This window comes from Micromys minutus, assembly GCF_963924665.1.
Source record: "Micromys minutus genome assembly, chromosome: 18".
Lineage (NCBI taxonomy): Eukaryota > Metazoa > Chordata > Mammalia > Rodentia > Muridae > Micromys > Micromys minutus.
Window position 1 is genome coordinate 32,176,374 of NC_137953.1, and position 17,403 is coordinate 32,193,776.

Genomic DNA, 17,403 nt, shown 5'->3' on the forward strand with positions numbered 1-17,403 from the left:
GGAGTCTTGATTATCACAATCTGTTCAATTGCAGAGAGAGAGAGAGAGAGAGAGAGAGAGAGAGAGAGAGAGAGAGAGAGAGAGAGAGAGAGAGAGAGGGAGGGAGAGAGAGAGAGAGAGAGAATCCCTGTGTTCAGCCTTCCATAAAATCCTCATCTCAAAACTTATTTCCTTTGACAGAAGTGGGCCCTCGCCTATCTGGTCCTCACCAGAGGGGAGTCTAAGAAGTCACACTGTGTTTTCCTAGAGTCCACTAGGATGTCTTTCAGCCTCTCATTCTGGGGTATCTTTTTGATGTTATAGGTTATCCATGAATGCAGACACATGCTGAGCCCCCTGGATTCTTCAGGAGAATCCTATTGTGAAAGTGCTCATGAAACCCTGATATAGGCCAACTCAAGGCTCAGCTCTATGGAGTCATTCTCCTGCTTCTGTTATAGCGTTTAAGGTTGCTCTTATAGTCCTGATAATATAGATATTTGGAAATTTTAAATATACAAATCATATGCTGTCCTAAAGTTTTAGGTATTTTTACAAGACAATTTGGAGTTTTTCTCAGCATGTCTATACATAGCTAACTTGGGGGGAAATTAGGTTTTCAGAACCAGGATGGTGAAAGACATCTGTAATCCTAATACTCAGGAGGCTGAGTCAGAAGGATCAGGAGTTCAAGTTCAGACTGTGCTATATAGAAAGTCTCCATCTTCAACAACACCAAAATAAATCAATGAGACTTCTGAAATGATTGTATCTTGGTGTTTATGTCTTGGTTTTGCTCAACAGTAAAAATAAAAACCTATTTATCCAACTACCAGACATTCATCTTCTTAAATCAGAATTCTGGGGACAGTCCCTACCCCCTCACCCAGCACAGGTCACTTGTTTACAGGTTGTATGATTCTAGACCTGGGTAGGAGGTTGGAGCTATGGGAAGCATCATAAGCTTGCTGTCCCCACGCTGCCCTGCCTCCCAGCCAGCGACTATTCCCTGGAGTGACAAAGCAGCGAGAATCTTCTAGCAATAGGACGAGAGTTTATTTTCAAGTCACCGCCTGAGAAGGGGTGTAGGCTGCTGAAGGTAGAGGAGAGATGAGCAAGTGCTGCTGTGAGCTGCTGTGGTGCTGGGCAGAGCCAGGTAGCGGTCATGGCCATGGTAGTGGGGTAGGGTCTTACCCCTGTCAGCCTTCAGAAGGAGGGACACCCAGAGCAACAGAAAAGCCGAGGCTAGATCACAGCTGCACCCAGCAGTTTCTTCTCCTCTGTTTCCTAAGGAAGAAGCCAGGGCGAGACGTTGGTGACAGAAAGAGAAAGGAAAACAAGGTTCTGTGCTCTGGGCCAGGTAGTTCTGGATCCAGCTAGAGCCAACCTCAGTAACATAGGACCTGTGACTAAAAGCTCCGCAGGCCTAGGATGAATGTGGCCTTCTTTGGCTCCTTTGGATAGGGACACTGGTTGGAAACAGGGACTGTACTGGGTAGGACAAAAAGACACAATTCTTTCTGGAACTCTCATAATGAACTCCCTTCTTCCCTAAACATGTCTCATCTGTACAGTACCACTGCCCCAAACATGCCAACACAGGGACTTACCACCTTTGTGAAGAATCTTCTCCGGAGGTAAACACACACAGGGGTAAGAGAAGCCAGGAGCAGCAGCACCCAGACACCCAAGAGCATTGCCTGGAGGCTTATGATCAGAGTCTGGCAACACGGGGCAAAAGACAAGCATGTTGAAGTAATGGGCACATTCCTGCCCCATTCCATTTTCTCTCCTGACCATCACTTTCTAACCATCACTTTAAGTCTACAACTTCTGAAATGGGGAATCATGGACATAGAGGGTAGAACTCACCAGAAGCCCTTTCCATTCTCCTTCCTCAGTAGCCTGAGCTATGACAGGAGTGAGTGCTTCAGGAAGGACACACATTCTACCACGTTGATAACCCTTGCCAAGTTTGCAATCCTGGGTCATGCATGGTTTGCAGCTCGTAGTGTTTCTTTCCTAATAGTATGTGATTCCCACAGCAGTGGGAACAGTTTCTGATTTGCTCACTTGCTTCTGCATCTTTAGGAACAATCACCAAGAAAGACTAGGAGGAGGGGTACCTACTGCTGATAAAGTGCTTTCTCCTACCAGCCATCTTAGTCTCTCTGCCGCTACCTGTACTTGCCCTTCTCCATGGCCGCTTACCTTTAGCATGCTTGTGTAGAATATGCATAAGCTTATCCTATCAGCATCTTTGGGATCTGGAGTGTTGCTGGGCATGGTGGACCAGCCATATGAAGAGTCGGATTGACAGACATCATCTCTGAGATAGTACCGGTAATCATTGAACTCGACAGACCCAAGAACAATGGCAGACACAGATGTGCAGAAACTTGCCAGCACAAGAAGGGTCCTCATCAGGGCCTAGGTAGAGAAGGAGATAGCAGGAGCCCTCAAAGATTCAGTTTTAGGCAGTCTGTGTGTGATGGGGCAGGAGGTCTAGCATAGCCTTGAAGCAGAGCCTGGGTCTTGCCTGGTTCAAAACTCACCCAGCAGATACCACCTCGTTTCTTGTGAAGGAAGGCAACAGCTCCAGCCAGTATAGCCTAAGGAGAGATTGAACCAAAAGAATCAGTATAGGACAAATGACTGTTAATCCCCTGCTTCATTTCCCCTGTGCTTGCCATCTGTAGTGCCACATACATGTCCCATAGCATTTCCTCTGCATCCCAGATGCTTTGCTACATTTTGTTACCTATGGTGGAGTAACTGTGTGGGGCAATGAGCCTAGAGCATAGATGTGAAGCTGTAGGGCACTGTTTTATTGGCACCTAAGTGCACATAGTTAAGCCAGGTGGGAACCTTCTTATCCATCCCTACACCCTTCTTTTAAAGTCACACTAAATTCCTGATGAACGTTCCAGGGACCAGGGATCTTGTGGGTCAAAGTCCCATGTTGGAAAAGCTGGGAATGCAGAATGTGTCTTTAGGCAGCCTCAGATGCAGACATTTGTCATAGCAGCTGTAGGGTCTATGTGACTAAGATAGAAGAACAGGAAGTCTGATGCAGTTTAGTGGATATATGGGTCCTGATCCTACTTGATTAAGCTATAACTAACCATATATTTCTGCTGTTGGATGGATTAGCATGGTTATTTTAATCTCTCCTCTCAATAAATACATATGTTTTGCTGTTCTGAAAGTGTGGGTCTGTCAGAAAGTTCATTATACTCACTACCGAACCAGCTCAACCTAATCAGCTGTCATTAAATATGATAGCACTCTTCCGACAGAATTCATCCCTGGAGCCTTATAGGATGAGCATAAGGAAGAGTCAGAGGACAGTACCCCCTGCCTGACATGCTCGACTCCCCCTTCTTGAGGCAGGCGTTAGAGTTGGGAAGCCCTGAGAACCTTAACTGTTGGTGATTACTGAGTGCCGGGAGCATCTGCCAGCCTGCTGGGAGAAGCATGGGACAAATGACAAAGCTGACCTGTGGCTGCACAGGCAACCATTCCCTCACTTGTGATGTACATAAGCACCAAACTAACGTCACCCAGGTCTGGTTTGGCTACACACTCTGGGATGCCACGTCAATGGTGGTGGTGGGAGGGAAGCAAAGAGAATGTCATCCCTGTGTTCTCGGACAGCCTTGGACCTTCATGTTGCCACACTCACCACGATGCCAGTCCAGAAAGGGGCACCTTCGGTACTCATGGCTAAATAGCAGCAGATGTAGAGGGTCCCGCCCAGAACCACACTCAGAACCCCCAGCACAGTCTGCACCACCTGGAAGAGAAAGGACTTGAAACATAGCTCTCCAGCAGCAGGTCTACCAGTTGGCTGCCAGTGTCTGCGCACACACAGCTTAGACTGATTCGTAGTAAGAATTTAAACCCAACTCCATGTCTTAGACACAGAGAAGGCCAGAGGAAAGTATGGCAAGCAAGAGAAGGAACTTTTCCTTCCCCTGTGGTCCCTCCCCTGGCCCATCAAGCAAGTAGCTACTCTCACCCAGGAGGCCACAAGCACTCTGCTGCTGCCCTGGCACTGGGTGGAAGCAGACGCTGGAACTTTTAGCACTGAGTATCCGGCCAGCAGGAGTTTGGCCAGAACAGACTCCTGATGGATGTGCACGTCGATGTGGGTAGGCTGTGGGGCCTCGAGGTCCACCTTGCCGACGTCTGCAGTCCCCATGTCTGTGGACATCATCTGTGAGGGAGAAAGGGAGCAGCAGGAAGAAATATCTGGCAGATTCTTCAGAAGCTTCTTGAAGTCGGGGAGCGACAGAGACAGAAAGGTTGTCCCTGGCTGTGGAACTGTATCCTTGGCTCTTTTGGAGGTCTGTTTGTCAGGGAAGCCTGATGCTGGAGCACACTCTTCACCTCACATTTGCTTTGTGCCCCCACTGCCATGGCCTTCAGGGGCCTGACGTCTGAGTCAAGCAGAACCCACTTACCTCTCCACCCCACCCTTGACTGGGTCTCTTCTCCCCAGAGTTCTCTGAATCCATGTCAGAGCCCAAGCCCCTTAAACAGTGTTCCCCTCCAGCTGTTACAATGATCTCTTCCCTGTCAGAGTCCCAGGGACCACCTCTCCCGGAAGCCTCCTTGGATGAACGCCTAGGACTGACCCTGTCCCACAGAATTTAGTGGTGGAGATGGAGGCCATGCCTGTTCCTGGAGGCACACCCCAGTGTACCCATTACCCTAGCAAGTTCTCAGGGAGCCAGACTAGAAGGATCTGGGTGGACTGGGCTGTGCTGAAGTAATGGTGGGCTATCTTACCTGATTCCTATGGGACCCGGAGAGCGTGCAGCAGGGAAGGCCGAAGCGCACAGAGAGGAGCTGCCTGTAGTCGAGAGCTTCAGCCCTGGCAGGAGGAAGAACTTGGGTGGGAGCCAGAAGGGGAGGGATGGGCAGACTTCAACATTTCCTGGCAGGCAGCTGGGACTGAGGGCCCCTTCAGGGGCTTTCCAGCAACCAGTTCCTCCCTGGGCACTGGAGAGCTGGAGAAGGTGGGTGAGGTAGGCACTGAGTTGGGGTTGGCACTGATCGATCCTGTGGAGTCTTTTGGTTCCACAGCGCTTTCTCTCCCAGTTCCATCAGGGTCAGGGCTGGAGTTTTCTGAGCAAGTGCAGGCCTGTGCTGCTTCAGGAGTATGACTGTCCCTGTGTCCCCTGCATCCCGGTTACAGCAGGCATGGTCATCTTCTCCTGATGGACCCCCTTAAGCGGGGCCCTTTCCTGTTATCTATTTGTTGGAAAACTAAGAGACTCCAGGTCAACCCTCCCCATCCCTCCACCCCTTCTTGCTCTCCTCCCTCTGGGGTCAGCTTTGTTAACTCCTCCCAGACCTCTCAGTTCCAGCCCCACCCATCTCAGAGGACAGGACAGCAGGTGAGGCAGGACCCTTCACGGCCCCACGGTAACCCCTTTTTGGAGAACAGGGCCCCTTCTCTGGAGGATTCCCCAAACCTACTCCTCAAGCTTCATCCTGGCCCAGGATGCTTCTTCTTCCCTCTATTGCTGCTTTCCTGTAGGTCTCTAGGGAGGGAGGGACATGTTGGACAGAGGTTGTGCTGAGGCTGGGGAGGCCAGAGTCTGGCTTTGCATTCCATACTTACCAGTGCCTTTGAGACCATGCAGAACAGAGATGGCCATGGAGTGAAGATACTGGGTGCTTCTTTTCTGTTTCTGGGCTCTGGGAAGAGAGATACCAGAGAGCCACTATCTGGGAGTCCTGGCCACGGTGGTGAGAGGTTTCTTGGGATTCCTGCTCTGCAGAGGAAGCAAAGGGATTCTGGGTGGCCAGGACAGTGGAAGCACTGAGGGGCTGGAGAGGGCCAGCACACAGACAACTGAGACTTTATTGCTGGAACCTTAAGGGAAGACAAGAATCCAAGGCCGTCATTTGTGTTGCTGTGAGTCCCCCCTGAAGAGTTGTCAGATCCCTGTGCTTTCAGCTCCGAGGTGAGTGAAAGGTGGTCCGTGGTGTGGGGAGATGAAAAAGGAGGTGAGACTGGGTGGTTGTCAGTATCCAGTCAGAACTGAGACTTAACCAGACTGCCCAGGAGATAGATCCACTGTGCAGAACGTTTGTAAAGAGGCGACTCATCCGAGGGGCTAAAATAGCTGTTCTAAACCAGTAATGGGAGAGAGTCAGGAAGCTGTGTTAAGCTCTGTGCTGACTGGACCAGAAGCAGTGCTAAGGAAGTACTCAGACATTCAATTAGGCAGAATGTGAAGACCTCATGGGCCCGAGGCCCTACGGAAACTTGGGGCAGTGGTTTTTCTCAGTGGGAGAAAGGTGGTGTGCCACAGTAGAGACCTTTTCAGAAATTAATACCTGGACCAGCACCATGGGTCCTTGTCTCTGTATCTACCAAATTATGACACAGTTCAAAGATCAACATCTCTTTTTAAATTACTATGTCTGTAAGTTAAACACACCTGTTCATGTGGGTATAAAAGAACTTTTATGAAAAAAAATCAGGAAGTGTGAGAAGTCGGAACTTTCAAAATATAAACTTTAAAAAAAATGCCTTTGAAAACCAGCCAGTTGCCTGAGTAATGAGAGGCTTGTGAAACAATGACAGAACGGAGCTAGAAAGTGGCTTTGCCTGGGGAGGGCCCTGGGGAATTGTTATTTTTATTTCTTAGACAGGATCTCATCGTGTATACCTGGCCAGCCCAGAACTTGCTATGTAGACCAGGCTATCCTCCAACTCACAGAAATATACCTGCTTCTGCCTCCAGAGTGTTGGGATTAAAGGTGTGTGCCTGGAGGGAACACCTGGAGGGAACTTTCGGCAATACACACATTTCTATGCCTTGATTGTAGCTGTGTTTGGATGAAGATAGATGTTCGTCAGACTTCAAGATAAGCATTGAAAATGAAGCAAGTTTTTGCATTATATGCAAACCTATAATAAAAAGTGATATCTCTTAGGTAAAACCGAAGGAAGCAGAAGTTGCTGGCATACTTGGGGAGTGGGAAGGGTGGCTCCATTCTTGGATAACACTCCTATATGGTCATTGCTACAACATTCGTGGGGGGGGGGGAGTGTGTGACTAACAACGGTCACTAAAAATGCATTATTCCTTCCACCCTGATTGTGATACAAAGGGGTTGGAAATAACCTGAGTGTCTGTCAATAGAATACTGTTCTAATACTATCACACACACACATACACACACACACACACACACACACACACACACAGGGGTATTGTACAGTCACTGGTGTATGATGCTAAAACATATGGCCACATCAAACATGGTTCGCCTTATTGTACAGAACCATGTATGATGGGTGGCCATGTGTGAGAAAGGTTGAGATGGAATATGTTTACGTACACTTGTGTACAAAAGATGCCACCGGAGGCTCTGCAAGAAACTGGCCATGTTCTCATGTGGAAGGAAGTGAGGTCACTAGGAGAAGATACAAAGGAAGGCCTTTAAGTTATTCTCTTCTTTATCCTTTGTACTTTTGTGCATATGTGTATAGTCTCTGTGCGTGTGTGTTGATATGTATATGGGTGCACATGTGACATATGTGTATGTGTAGGTACATATGTATGTGATGTGTGTGAGCATGCTTGTGGAAGCCCAAAGTTGACAGTGCATGTTTTCCTTGATTAATATCTATTTAATGGTGGTGGTTTCTCTCAGCTAAATGCAGGGCTTAGCTAGCCAGCATGCCCTAGGGATCCTGTCTCTACCTCCCAAGTGCTGGGATCACAGGAAACCGTCATGCCTGCTTGGCATTTACATGGATGCTTGGATCTGAAGGCTCTACAGAAGTTTCTTATTCAATGAGCTGTCTCCTTGACCCTCCTTTTCATCTTTTTAACTATTAAAAGTATCATGGCGTATGTGTGTGTGTATGTGTGTGTGTGTATGTGTATGTGTGTGTGTGTGTGTGTGTGTGTGTGTAAACTTGAATTCCTTTTTGTCCCACAGAGACCCGAGCCAAGCTATGTTAGACAGCCTTATGTTACTGTGAATGGGACAACTTGAAAAAGAGTAGATTTATAGGTTTGTTTACCTGGATTGCTGTTTTTGCATTTTTGAGCTGAGGTCAGGCCATTGCTCTGGGCCCCTGGCAAAGCCAATATAAGGGCAGAGGGAATGTGTTCTAGAGGCTCCTTGCCTCAAGGAGGTCAGGAAGGGAAGAGAGAGGGAAAGGGACAGAGAGGGGGGAGAGATGAATGTTAGGTGGATTAGATACTCTTCAAAGGCACACCCTATTGGCCTACATTTTCCAACCAGTCCCCACTTCCTAAATCTCCGCAATCTCCCCCTTCCCTCCAAGCACCTCCAGCCAAACAAGCTGTGTAAGCCTGTGAGGAACATCACATAAGAGCACCAAACATTTAAAGGATAACATCCCGTTAATCCTTTGGGGAAGGGGCCTGCCGGGGGTTGTACCTCAGGAAAGGCTCTAGAAATGATTTGAATCTCAAATCAGGGCCACTGTGGCAATGATTTCTGCTTGGAAGATCCTCTGCCTTTGAGCCCTTCTTTATCCCACCTTACCTTTCCTAATCCTGACACTTCATCTGTCTCTGTTGTTTTCCTCGGCAGGAAAGATGGCCCAAACCACAGTGATGGTGAACGGAGTCCAAGTGGCCTCCACACACCCCCAGTCTGCTAATATCAGCATCCACATCCACCACAAATCAGCTTTGGAGCAGCTGCTGGGAGCTCTGGGCTCCCTGAAGAAGGTTCTTTCCAGCACTCAGGCCACTGGGCCCTCCAAGGCCAGAATCCAGTACGGGCAGCTGTCTCTAGGGGTAAGAGTGAAGTGGTCGTGGGTTACTGAGGTGGCACAGAGGGGGAGGTGGCACAGAAGGTGGGGACTCCCCTCTTGGATTGGATTCAAAGGAAAGTGTGCTGAATCCTTGGGAAGAACACAGACGCTCATGTGTTCATGCATTTGGGGTAAGGATTTGGAACTCTCTCTGCAAGGGATTCGGATGAAAAGGCATAACCAACCTCCTCTTTGGCGCAGAGAGGGCTGTGTCCGTCAGAGACTGGGTGACAGGAGATTTTCAGAACTGTGAGTTCAGTTCTTCCCTCGAGTTCATGGGAAATTAGTTCATGCAGGCCAAGGGCTGCAGATGTAAGACAAGACTAACCAAACCCTTCAGAGAGGGACAGAGAGGAGCCTTGAGCTGCTGCCTAGAAGCGCTCAGCATCTTTAGAGTTAAAGGTGGATCCATTGACATAAGCACTGGGCATCTCGCCTGAGGATCCGGTGCTTGATCAAGACCCAGAGCAAGTGGAAACAGGCTTAGACAGGGAGCAGCAGAATGCGGAAAGGAAAGGACTTCCAAGGTAAAGGAACGGTGCCAGCAACAGGGCAGCCAGCGCTGTGAAAGGAAAGACTGGAGGGAAAGGGACTCGTTGACTGAAAAGGAGCCATTTTGTCAGAAGCCGAGAGTAACCAGGGATGGGGGGTGGCGCGGGCAGGGAGGACTCAGAACCAGCTTCGGTGCATAAACGGGGCTCAGGCTGCCTCAGAGCCAGGAGGCGCCAAGGAAAAAAGAATCCGTTTCGCGCTTTTGTGTCAGAGTGAATGTAATGAGAAGAAACAGGAATCCAGATCTTTTGAATGGGGGCGCCCCTAACTTGGGATAAGATGGTTTTGAGGTTGTAAGGAAGAAATAAGGACAAGGACCTGCAGAGGTTTAGAGATAATGAGAGCACTGAAAGACAGGAGAGACCATCCTTGGGGTATCCGGCTTGGCACAATCTACTGGATGAACCCAAGATGCTGGAAAGACATGCAGATGGGTTACAGAAGTCACTGACAGTTGGTTTTTTTTTTTTTTTTTTTTTTTTTTTTTTTTTTTTTTTTTTAGGGAAACACTAAGAGTAAGCCCTCAGAGTTAGGGCTTCCTGTGGTTTATTTGGGGTTGCAAAGATGAAGTGAGAATATGGGGGGTGGGCTTGGGCAGTGGGGAGCATCACACAGTAGGAAGCTCCATGGTTCAAGGAAATGGCCCTTTAAATGCAATGTTGCTTAATCATTGCTTGGGATGATTCCTTAGAAAGCCTACCTTGAGCTTGCAGGACTGGGCATGTCCCTCAAGGTAGGCTATTCCTAAAGGGGGGCTTTCTGGCACAACTTTTATTTTTCCTCAGATAAGATTTTATACATTCTATGCTGGCCTCAAATTAGCCATGTATCAAAGATGGCCTTGAACTTCTGAATTCCCTGCCTCACCTTTCCCAATGCTGGGCTTACAGGCATGGATAACCTCATCAAGATTTATCTGGCTCTGGGGATTGAATACAAGGGCTCATTTATGTCTCTACATGTTCATCCCCTGCCCCTCCTCACTACATCCTGTCTACATGGAGCCCTGTGAGGGGTTAGGTTGGGGTCAGATGCTGAAGGTAGGTGCTGGGTTTGACAGGACTATATTCTGGAGGGAGAAGGGGATGGGAGTGGCAAGAATCAGCAGAAAGTGATGATGTTGGAGAACGGTAATGAAAGACAGATAGACAGAGAGCAACACAGACCAGTGTGACTCAGCGGATGTTAGGACAGATCCTTCCAGAATCAGAGCTTCAAGAGGCCAAGGCAGAGGAAAAGATGAAGCCCAGCCCCTGGGTTGGAGCTGTACAGTTATCCCTGGGATATTAAGGGAGTTGATTTTTTTTTCCTCCTGTCTTGCAGGTGACCCAGATATTGCTGGGGCTTGTGAGCTGTGTTCTTGGAGTGTGTCTCTACTTTGGACCTTGGACTGAGCTGCGTGACTCTGGCTGTGCCTTCTGGTCAGGGTCTGTGGTAAGTAAGAAACTAGCAAGGAGCTAGTTAGGGCAAGGTTAGAAAGGGCAGGACACAGGTGACAAATGTCTGCTCGTATGCTGCCTTGGGAGCAGGGTGGAGGGGCTGGGGGTGAGGCTTGAGTGCCTTTTGAACCCTGCTTTAGTTAGGCTGTTCTAGAAGCTATTAGTGGAGACATGATAGCAAACCTAGCCAAGAACAGTAAACTGGAGGCCATTTTTTTTTCTGGTGTCTTCTCTTTTCAGGCAATTGTAGCTGGAGTTGGTGCCGTTGTCCATGAGAAGCAGCAGGGGAAACTGTCCGTGAGTCTTGGCTTCCTCTATTAACCCTAGCCCTCCAAAATGGCTACCGTCCCTGGACTTTTCTACCTGTTCCTTCTAGTTACCAATAAAATGGGTCTTTCCCGGTAGGTTAGAAGGGGCTTCCTGACACAGCAGCAGGGGAAGTTGGGCAGGTTTGAGGCTGTGGTTCTGTGACTCTGCCACTGAGGAGCAGAATCTGCAACTGGACCTCTCTCTTCCAGGGCCACATATCCCGTCTGCTCTCCCTGGCTTGCGCTGCTACAGCTGTAGCTGCCACTGTTCTGGGTGTGGGCAGCTTGATCCAGCAAACCAGTGGTTTCTATTACTTTGAGATCAGCTCTACATGCGACTCCTTGCAAGCAGGCATGGATAGTGGGTATGGGTCAACTCGGTACAATGACGACTCAACCTGGAAGACAGAAAGGTGCAGACAGTACCTGAATATAATGATGGTGAGAACAGATCGCACACCAACCCTTGCTCTCAGGGACTGGAGCCCTGGAGGGCAGGCACGAACAAGCTCTATGAACTTGGCCTTTACCCCAACGCCTTTGGTTAGAAAGCTGTCATTGAAGTTGAGCACATTTCTCAGACCTTTATACATGAAGATCCCTGAGTTAAAAGTGTAGGGGGGGGTGAGACTGTAGGCCACCCCTCTGTCCTTTTTATTGAATAGCTGTTCTGCATACCTGCTTCTGGATGCCTAAAATATTACCCCCAGATATAATAGATTTAAATGCCACTTCATTCAGAGTTTTCACAGTTCTCTGGGGTGGCTGGGTTGAGGCAGTTCACACCTGGGCTGTCCTAAAGAGAGGGTGGGTGTGATCATCCAAGAGCTCACTGGGGCTGGGTGTTCACACTGGGGCACTCATGTGGCAGGCAGATGATATGGCTCAGCTGGGGTGTCATCCTGGGAACCCATAGCAGCTTTTTCATGTGCCTCTGGCTTCCCAGCACAGCAATCAGGTTCCAGGGGTGTGGTGGGCCTGTCAAGAGGCAGGAACTGAAGCTGCCAGACCAAGGGCTGCCCACTGATGGCATGGTGTCACTTCCACCAGCCAAGCCAGTGGAATAGAAATGGTGGCCACCCCATCACTCGAAGATGCCACCTGGAAAGTGTCTGGACTGAGTGTGGCTTTGGTAAGGTGGCAATGTGAGTCAGAGGAGCCAGCGCTTGACTGAGTCTGTTCCTCCTTTGCCTCTAGAACTTGTTCCTGGCATTCTGCATCATGCTCACGGTTGTTTGTATCCTCAAGATTGTTGTGTCTGTGGCCTCCCTGGGACTAAGTCTCCGAAGTTTGTGTGTCCGAAGCTCCCCGGCCCTGGTGAGTGTTCAGGAAGGGGCCTGATGGACGGGTCTGGGCGGTGGAAAGGAGAGAGGAGCAGGTGGGTTTGGAAGTCCCTGATCCTCACTCATCCCTCTGCCACCTTGTGCCTTCACGCCCATTCCATACTGTTGGAGTCTGTGCCTGGCTTCCCCTGCTCCGCCCCTCATCTTTCCTGCGGGGAAATCCCCCTCCTTACTGCTGTCCCCCCTCCCCCCGTTTCAAGTGCAGAAGGCAACTGCCTCCTCTTGCTTTATCTTCCATTCATTAATGTCTTCCTCCTGCTTCCTTTGCAGGATGATGAGACAGAAAAGAAGCTTCTTGGGGGGGATTCAACTCCCTCCTCCCCAATCAAAGAGAAGATCCCTGTTATCCTGTGAACTGCCCACACCCGCATGTGTTCCTGTCCATAGCAATCCAGGGAGGACGACACTGTTCCTAGGGCCTCTTCTAGCCCTGCAGCACACACCTACTTCCGATGTTGCCACTACCCAGCCCTCTTTCTCCTCCTCTCTTCCACCTGTCCTAACACCAATGTCCTTTCTTTCATGAACAGATATTAAGTCATTTTCCCTAATGCTGATAAAGCAGAAACAACCAGAAAAAAAAATACCATCTCACAGAAAGGTGTGGGCTCTTCATTGATACAGACAATGAGCCAGAAAAGGCCATTTACTGAGTTGCTGCATGGGCAGAAGAGTAGCAGTGGAGCCTGGTGGCAATTGTGTGTCTCAGCTGTCACTGTCACTCTTCTTGCGGGTTTGCCTCCCCTCTACTATGTAAAGTGAACATAATCCAAGTGCCTGGACTCTTCTCCGACAATATTTAGTTTCCCGTCCTGATGCCGTGATAAATAGTCTGGCAGAAACAGCTTGTGGGAGAGAGGGCTTACCTCAGTGTGCTGTCCATCATGGGGAGGGGGGCGGGTCAAAGCAGCAGGAGCCTGAAGCAGCTGGTCATATCACATCCTTAACCAGAAGCAGAGAATGATAAATGTGTGCACACTAGTGACTGGCTCACTTTCTCTGCTTAGTTCAGGATTCCATACGTAGGGAACGGTGGCTCTGTGGTGGATGGGTCTCTTCCCCAATTAACATGATCAAATTACCCCTGCTCCCCTAAACACCTGTATACTGAGTGGCCTATCTTTCAGGTGATCCTACATACTGTCAAGTTCTCAAAGAACCCAGTCCACTGGCCTATGGGTTTGGGTCTCATGGACTTAAAGACATATAATTTAGTTTAGAAGATGAAGCATCACACCACAAAGAGTGTGAAGTGCCGGGTAAAAAAGTAGTGTGAAGTGTTTGTTGAGTTTCTGTCAGAGGTGAGGAACACAGGACAGTTATAAAGACACTCAGAGGGGAGGCTCCAATTACTATTGGTGCTTGACTACTTGGGGCAGTACAAAGTGATGAGCACTCCCCTGCCTCAGTATGCCTGGCACACTTGGTAGTGCCCAGTTACCTGGTCATTAGCTAAATCTCAAGAAACTATGGCTTAGTTAGCACTTAGGAGTCCTTCTTAGTTGCCATTCATAGATGCCCAGAATTCCCCCTGCAAATATTCCAGCCCATCGTGTAGCAGGGGCAGTCCAGGAGAGACACAATTTCATCACCGTCTGAGGTGGAGTTGGAGGACATGGGCATTATGTGTTACAATTACTATGTTCCCCTCAAAATCTGAATTGAATGTGCAGTCCCCAGTGGCTCAGAATGTGACCATGTTTGGAGATAAAGTCTTTTCATAGAAGTCTTAGAAGGTTGAAATGGAGTAATGAGGATGGGTCTAAACCCAATATGACTGGTCTTTATAGAAAGAGGACATTCCGAAGATACAGGGGGAAGACAGTCATTGTTGAGACAAAAACCCCAAAGAAAAATCGTTAGTGCCTTGACTCCAGGCATATTTTTATTAAGTCAAAAATAGGAAGAGGAGTATGTTAGAAAAAGGAACTGATAATGTCTCAGTCAGCAAGTCTATCTGTCCTGAGGTACTATTCCTGAGGAGACATGAACATATGTCTTCTCAGCACAAATAGGGAAGTAACAACAGACCAAAATAAGAATACCACCAGAGTCCAACTTTCATGACCCAATGAGTTTACTGAGGTTACTTATAGGAGTGTGTGTTAGGGGCTACTTACAGTAATATGGGTGGCTCAAAGGCATCACCATCATCTAAAACCTACCCTAGCATGAGTGACAACTTGTAAGACCTGGGATCATAGAATTATCTACATGACTTACAGGTAGCTTGAGGATGATTTTCTCTAGGCAGTTTGGCTGGCCTAAGCTTCCTCAGTAATCTTCCCTACTTATATAATTTTAGGGAGAGAGAGGACTTGTAAGTTTCTGGAACTCCCTGAGACTTTCAAGTTGTTTATTTCTCTATTCTTAGCAAGCCTTCTTTTAGTACATTTGGATCTTAATGGAGCTACCTTCCAGAATGAAATGTTCCAATTCAGAAAAATTTTGTCTGTAACTGTCATGACACTGTCACTGAAGGGACTGTTAGATTTCCCATCCTCTTGAGCATCCTCTCTTCTCTGGAACAGGACCTTGCCTCCTCTACTTGAAACACTACCATTTCTGTTTCCACTCACAGTAGGTGACCCTACTGTACCACAGGACAGCCCCAAAAGAGTGCTCCAGTCTCCAGTTTGGTATATGTGCTACCTGGAGTGACTCTGTACATCATGAGGCAGAGGAAAGAGCCACTCCATTCAGGGAGAGAAAAGACTTAGTAGAAACCACACTTGCTCTTTGAAATCATGAAGTTATTAGAGGCAGGAGATATGGTGCACTATGAGTTTACGCCCCAGGATGATTTGATGCTAGCATCTGCTAAAGATATTTTTTTAAAAATCTGTAGATTCATAGAAAGGAAGGTGAGATAAATTACCCTTCAAAGACTCTTGATTAGGAGAGTCATAGCAATATAGCTATTGACATCCATGATGAGGCCTTCACGTGGGAGGGCATGAGGAGAGATAACTGGCATATATAGCATGATGTGGTTCCAAAAGGAAATACCCTCAACTCCCTTTAGTTCCAGCCACTAGGAGACTTATAGCATCATCTCATAATTGCATGAAGGGGCCCAGAAGGATGAAACAAACCTTTCCCCTTTTCATTCCATAGGACAAAGAAAGTTTCTTGCATTTAGAAGTTTTCAAGGATGGGGATTTAGTGTCATACCTTGTGACCTAGTCTCCAAGCCAAAAGTCATAAGGACTTTTACATGTGACTTGTCTTAGGCCTGGGTATCAGGAGCAGCTGGGATGGCTCTTGGCAGCAACAATGAGGAAGAAGATTCAACTCTTTGGGAGAATGCCAAGGCCATGGTGGCTCTCTGTAGCTGGCAAGGGTTGGGGTTGATTGCAGTGATTTTTGATTAGAGGACATGTAACCTAACAGTATACAGATGTCACATAGATGGCCTCATGGGAGGAATTATCATATGTGACAGGGTTACTTGAATTTCTTATTTTATTTGACCCCTGTTTTGCTGTTATTGTTATTGTTTTTAAAATTATTCATTTGTGTAGACATGCATGTGTTAGTGCTGGTGCCTGCAGAGCGAGGTCAGAAGAGGGCATGGGATTCCCTGGAAGCTGGAATTGTAGGACTGTAGGCGGTTGTGACCCACCATGTAGGTGCTGGAAGTCAAACTCCAGTCCTCTGAAAAAGCAGTAAGAACTCTTTACCACTGAGCCATCTCCTCAGCTAATTTTACCTCTTTTTGTTCAGCATGGGATTTTGGAATAAAGTCTCAGTCCAAAGAAACACAGGCAAGGCTGAGTTAATGCCGAACCCACAGAAGGCATTATGTCCCTCTGCTTCAGTGGTATTAATTTCTGTTTCAGTATTTCTACCCCAGTCTTATGCAACCAAGATCAGAGAAATCGTCCTTTGCTTTTCCACTCTAGAAAACAAACATCGGTTTGTTTGACTTTTGTTCTGGTGGTTTTTGCACAAAATGGTCTGTGTCAGACTTCAGCAACCCTTTTTTCCACATTGGGGGAGGCTCATTTCCTGCCTATCTGGTTCCTCTTCCCCCATGTCCTCTGTGCCCGTCTTACTCTGGGGCTCCACCTCCACCCACTGAATAACAGAATCTTTTTTGGATGTTTTTCTTCTCTGTAGACTATCACAGGTCTCCTCCCCTCCTGCTTTTGTTTAGTTGAAAAAGCCGGCATCCATCTCTCCTCAGAAAGCTGTGCCTTGCTGGTGAAGTTGTTTATACAGATGGGAATGACGCAGGGTCCCTGACGGAGTCATGAAATCCTCTCCAGCCTGTTTATATACAATGCTTTTAGTGGCATATTTAAATCCACAGGGTATAAACAGGAAAAAGTTCCTCCTTCTCTCCCTTGTCCTCCTCTCTCCCCCTCTCCGTTTTTCCTTCTGTGTATCACACTGGCTCTTGAGTTCTCTAACCTCAGGATCAGATTCTAACTTTCACAGATTGACTATTAAAGGGTGAACTGGTTGGTGTTTTTGTTAACGTGATACAAACCAGGGTCATTTGGCAAAAGGGAAGTTCAGTTGAGAAAATGCTTCCATCAGAGGGGTGTGTAGGCAAATCTATGGGACATTTTCTTGATTAATGATTGATATGGGAAAGTGACATCTACTGTTGGCAGTGCCACCTATGGGCAGGTGGCTCTGGTTATATAAGATAGCAGCCTGAGCAAGCTATAGGGAGCAAACCAGTAAACAGCACCCCTCTGTGACCTCTGCTTCACTTCCTGCCTCTTCTGTGAGTTCCTGTCCTAATTTTCCTTCACCCAAAGGATGTTTGTGGTTTGGTTTATAAGCAGTGGGTGATGGGCACATGTACTATTGCTTACTCTGGGAAGTGCTTTGGAATTTCCCTGCTCTCCACTGCATTAGCCCCCTGGGCTTTCTAACTGCCAGGAAAGCCACATTTAAAGAAGAGAAATCTGAGCTGGAGGCAGGAAGCCACTCCCTCTGGCAAGATT

General features: G+C 47.9%; 2 protein-coding genes across 5 annotated transcripts; one reads left to right on the forward strand and one right to left on the reverse strand.

Moving 5' to 3' along the window:
• Positions 1-1,013: 1,013 nt before the first annotated feature.
• TMEM176A (transmembrane protein 176A) lies at positions 1,014-4,951 on the reverse strand. The gene is made up of 7 exons (XM_080932344.1): positions 4,774-4,951; positions 4,001-4,198; positions 3,665-3,775; positions 2,535-2,591; positions 2,191-2,409; positions 1,590-1,700; positions 1,014-1,266 (listed from the first exon to the last, which is right to left on the reverse strand). Exons 2-7 carry the CDS (start codon positions 4,196-4,198, stop codon positions 1,225-1,227), a joined length of 738 nt encoding a protein of 245 aa, XP_080788470.1. The 5' UTR covers positions 4,774-4,951; the 3' UTR covers positions 1,014-1,224.
• A 27-nt stretch (positions 4,952-4,978) lies between these two features.
• On the forward strand, positions 4,979-13,031 carry TMEM176B (transmembrane protein 176B). Of its 4 annotated transcripts, none has more exons than XM_080932086.1 (8): positions 4,979-5,003; positions 5,873-5,957; positions 8,575-8,783; positions 10,676-10,786; positions 11,032-11,088; positions 11,310-11,540; positions 12,297-12,416; positions 12,713-13,031. In XM_080932086.1, exons 3-8 carry the CDS (start codon positions 8,580-8,582, stop codon positions 12,794-12,796), a joined length of 807 nt encoding a protein of 268 aa, XP_080788212.1. In that variant the 5' UTR covers positions 4,979-5,003; positions 5,873-5,957; positions 8,575-8,579; the 3' UTR covers positions 12,797-13,031. The 4 variants fall into 4 exon arrangements, with proteins under 4 accessions (XP_080788212.1, XP_080788211.1, XP_080788213.1 ...); XM_080932085.1 differs by lacking the exon at positions 4,979-5,003 and adding an exon at positions 5,319-5,384; XM_080932087.1 differs by lacking the exons at positions 4,979-5,003; positions 5,873-5,957 and adding an exon at positions 5,349-5,384.
• Positions 13,032-17,403: the final 4,372 nt, after the last annotated feature.

Excerpts from the sequence above, each read along its gene's own strand:
- TMEM176A (XM_080932344.1), bottom strand. The coding sequence starts at position 4,198 with ATGATGTCCACAGACATGGGGACTGCAGACGTCGGCAAGGTGGACCTC. Across the intron at positions 3,776-4,000 it reads GAGTGCTTGTGGCCTCCTGG|GTGGTGCAGACTGTGCTGGG; the intron begins GTGAGAGTAGCT and ends TTTCTCTTCCAG. Across the intron at positions 2,592-3,664 it reads CTTTCTGGACTGGCATCGTG|GCTATACTGGCTGGAGCTGT; the intron begins GTGAGTGTGGCA and ends ATCTCTCCTTAG.
- TMEM176B (XM_080932086.1), top strand. The coding sequence starts at position 8,580 with ATGGCCCAAACCACAGTGATGGTGAACGGAGTCCAAGTGGCCTCCACA. Across the intron at positions 8,784-10,675 it reads ACGGGCAGCTGTCTCTAGGG|GTGACCCAGATATTGCTGGG; the intron begins GTAAGAGTGAAG and ends CCTGTCTTGCAG. Across the intron at positions 12,417-12,712 it reads TCCGAAGCTCCCCGGCCCTG|GATGATGAGACAGAAAAGAA; the intron begins GTGAGTGTTCAG and ends CTTCCTTTGCAG.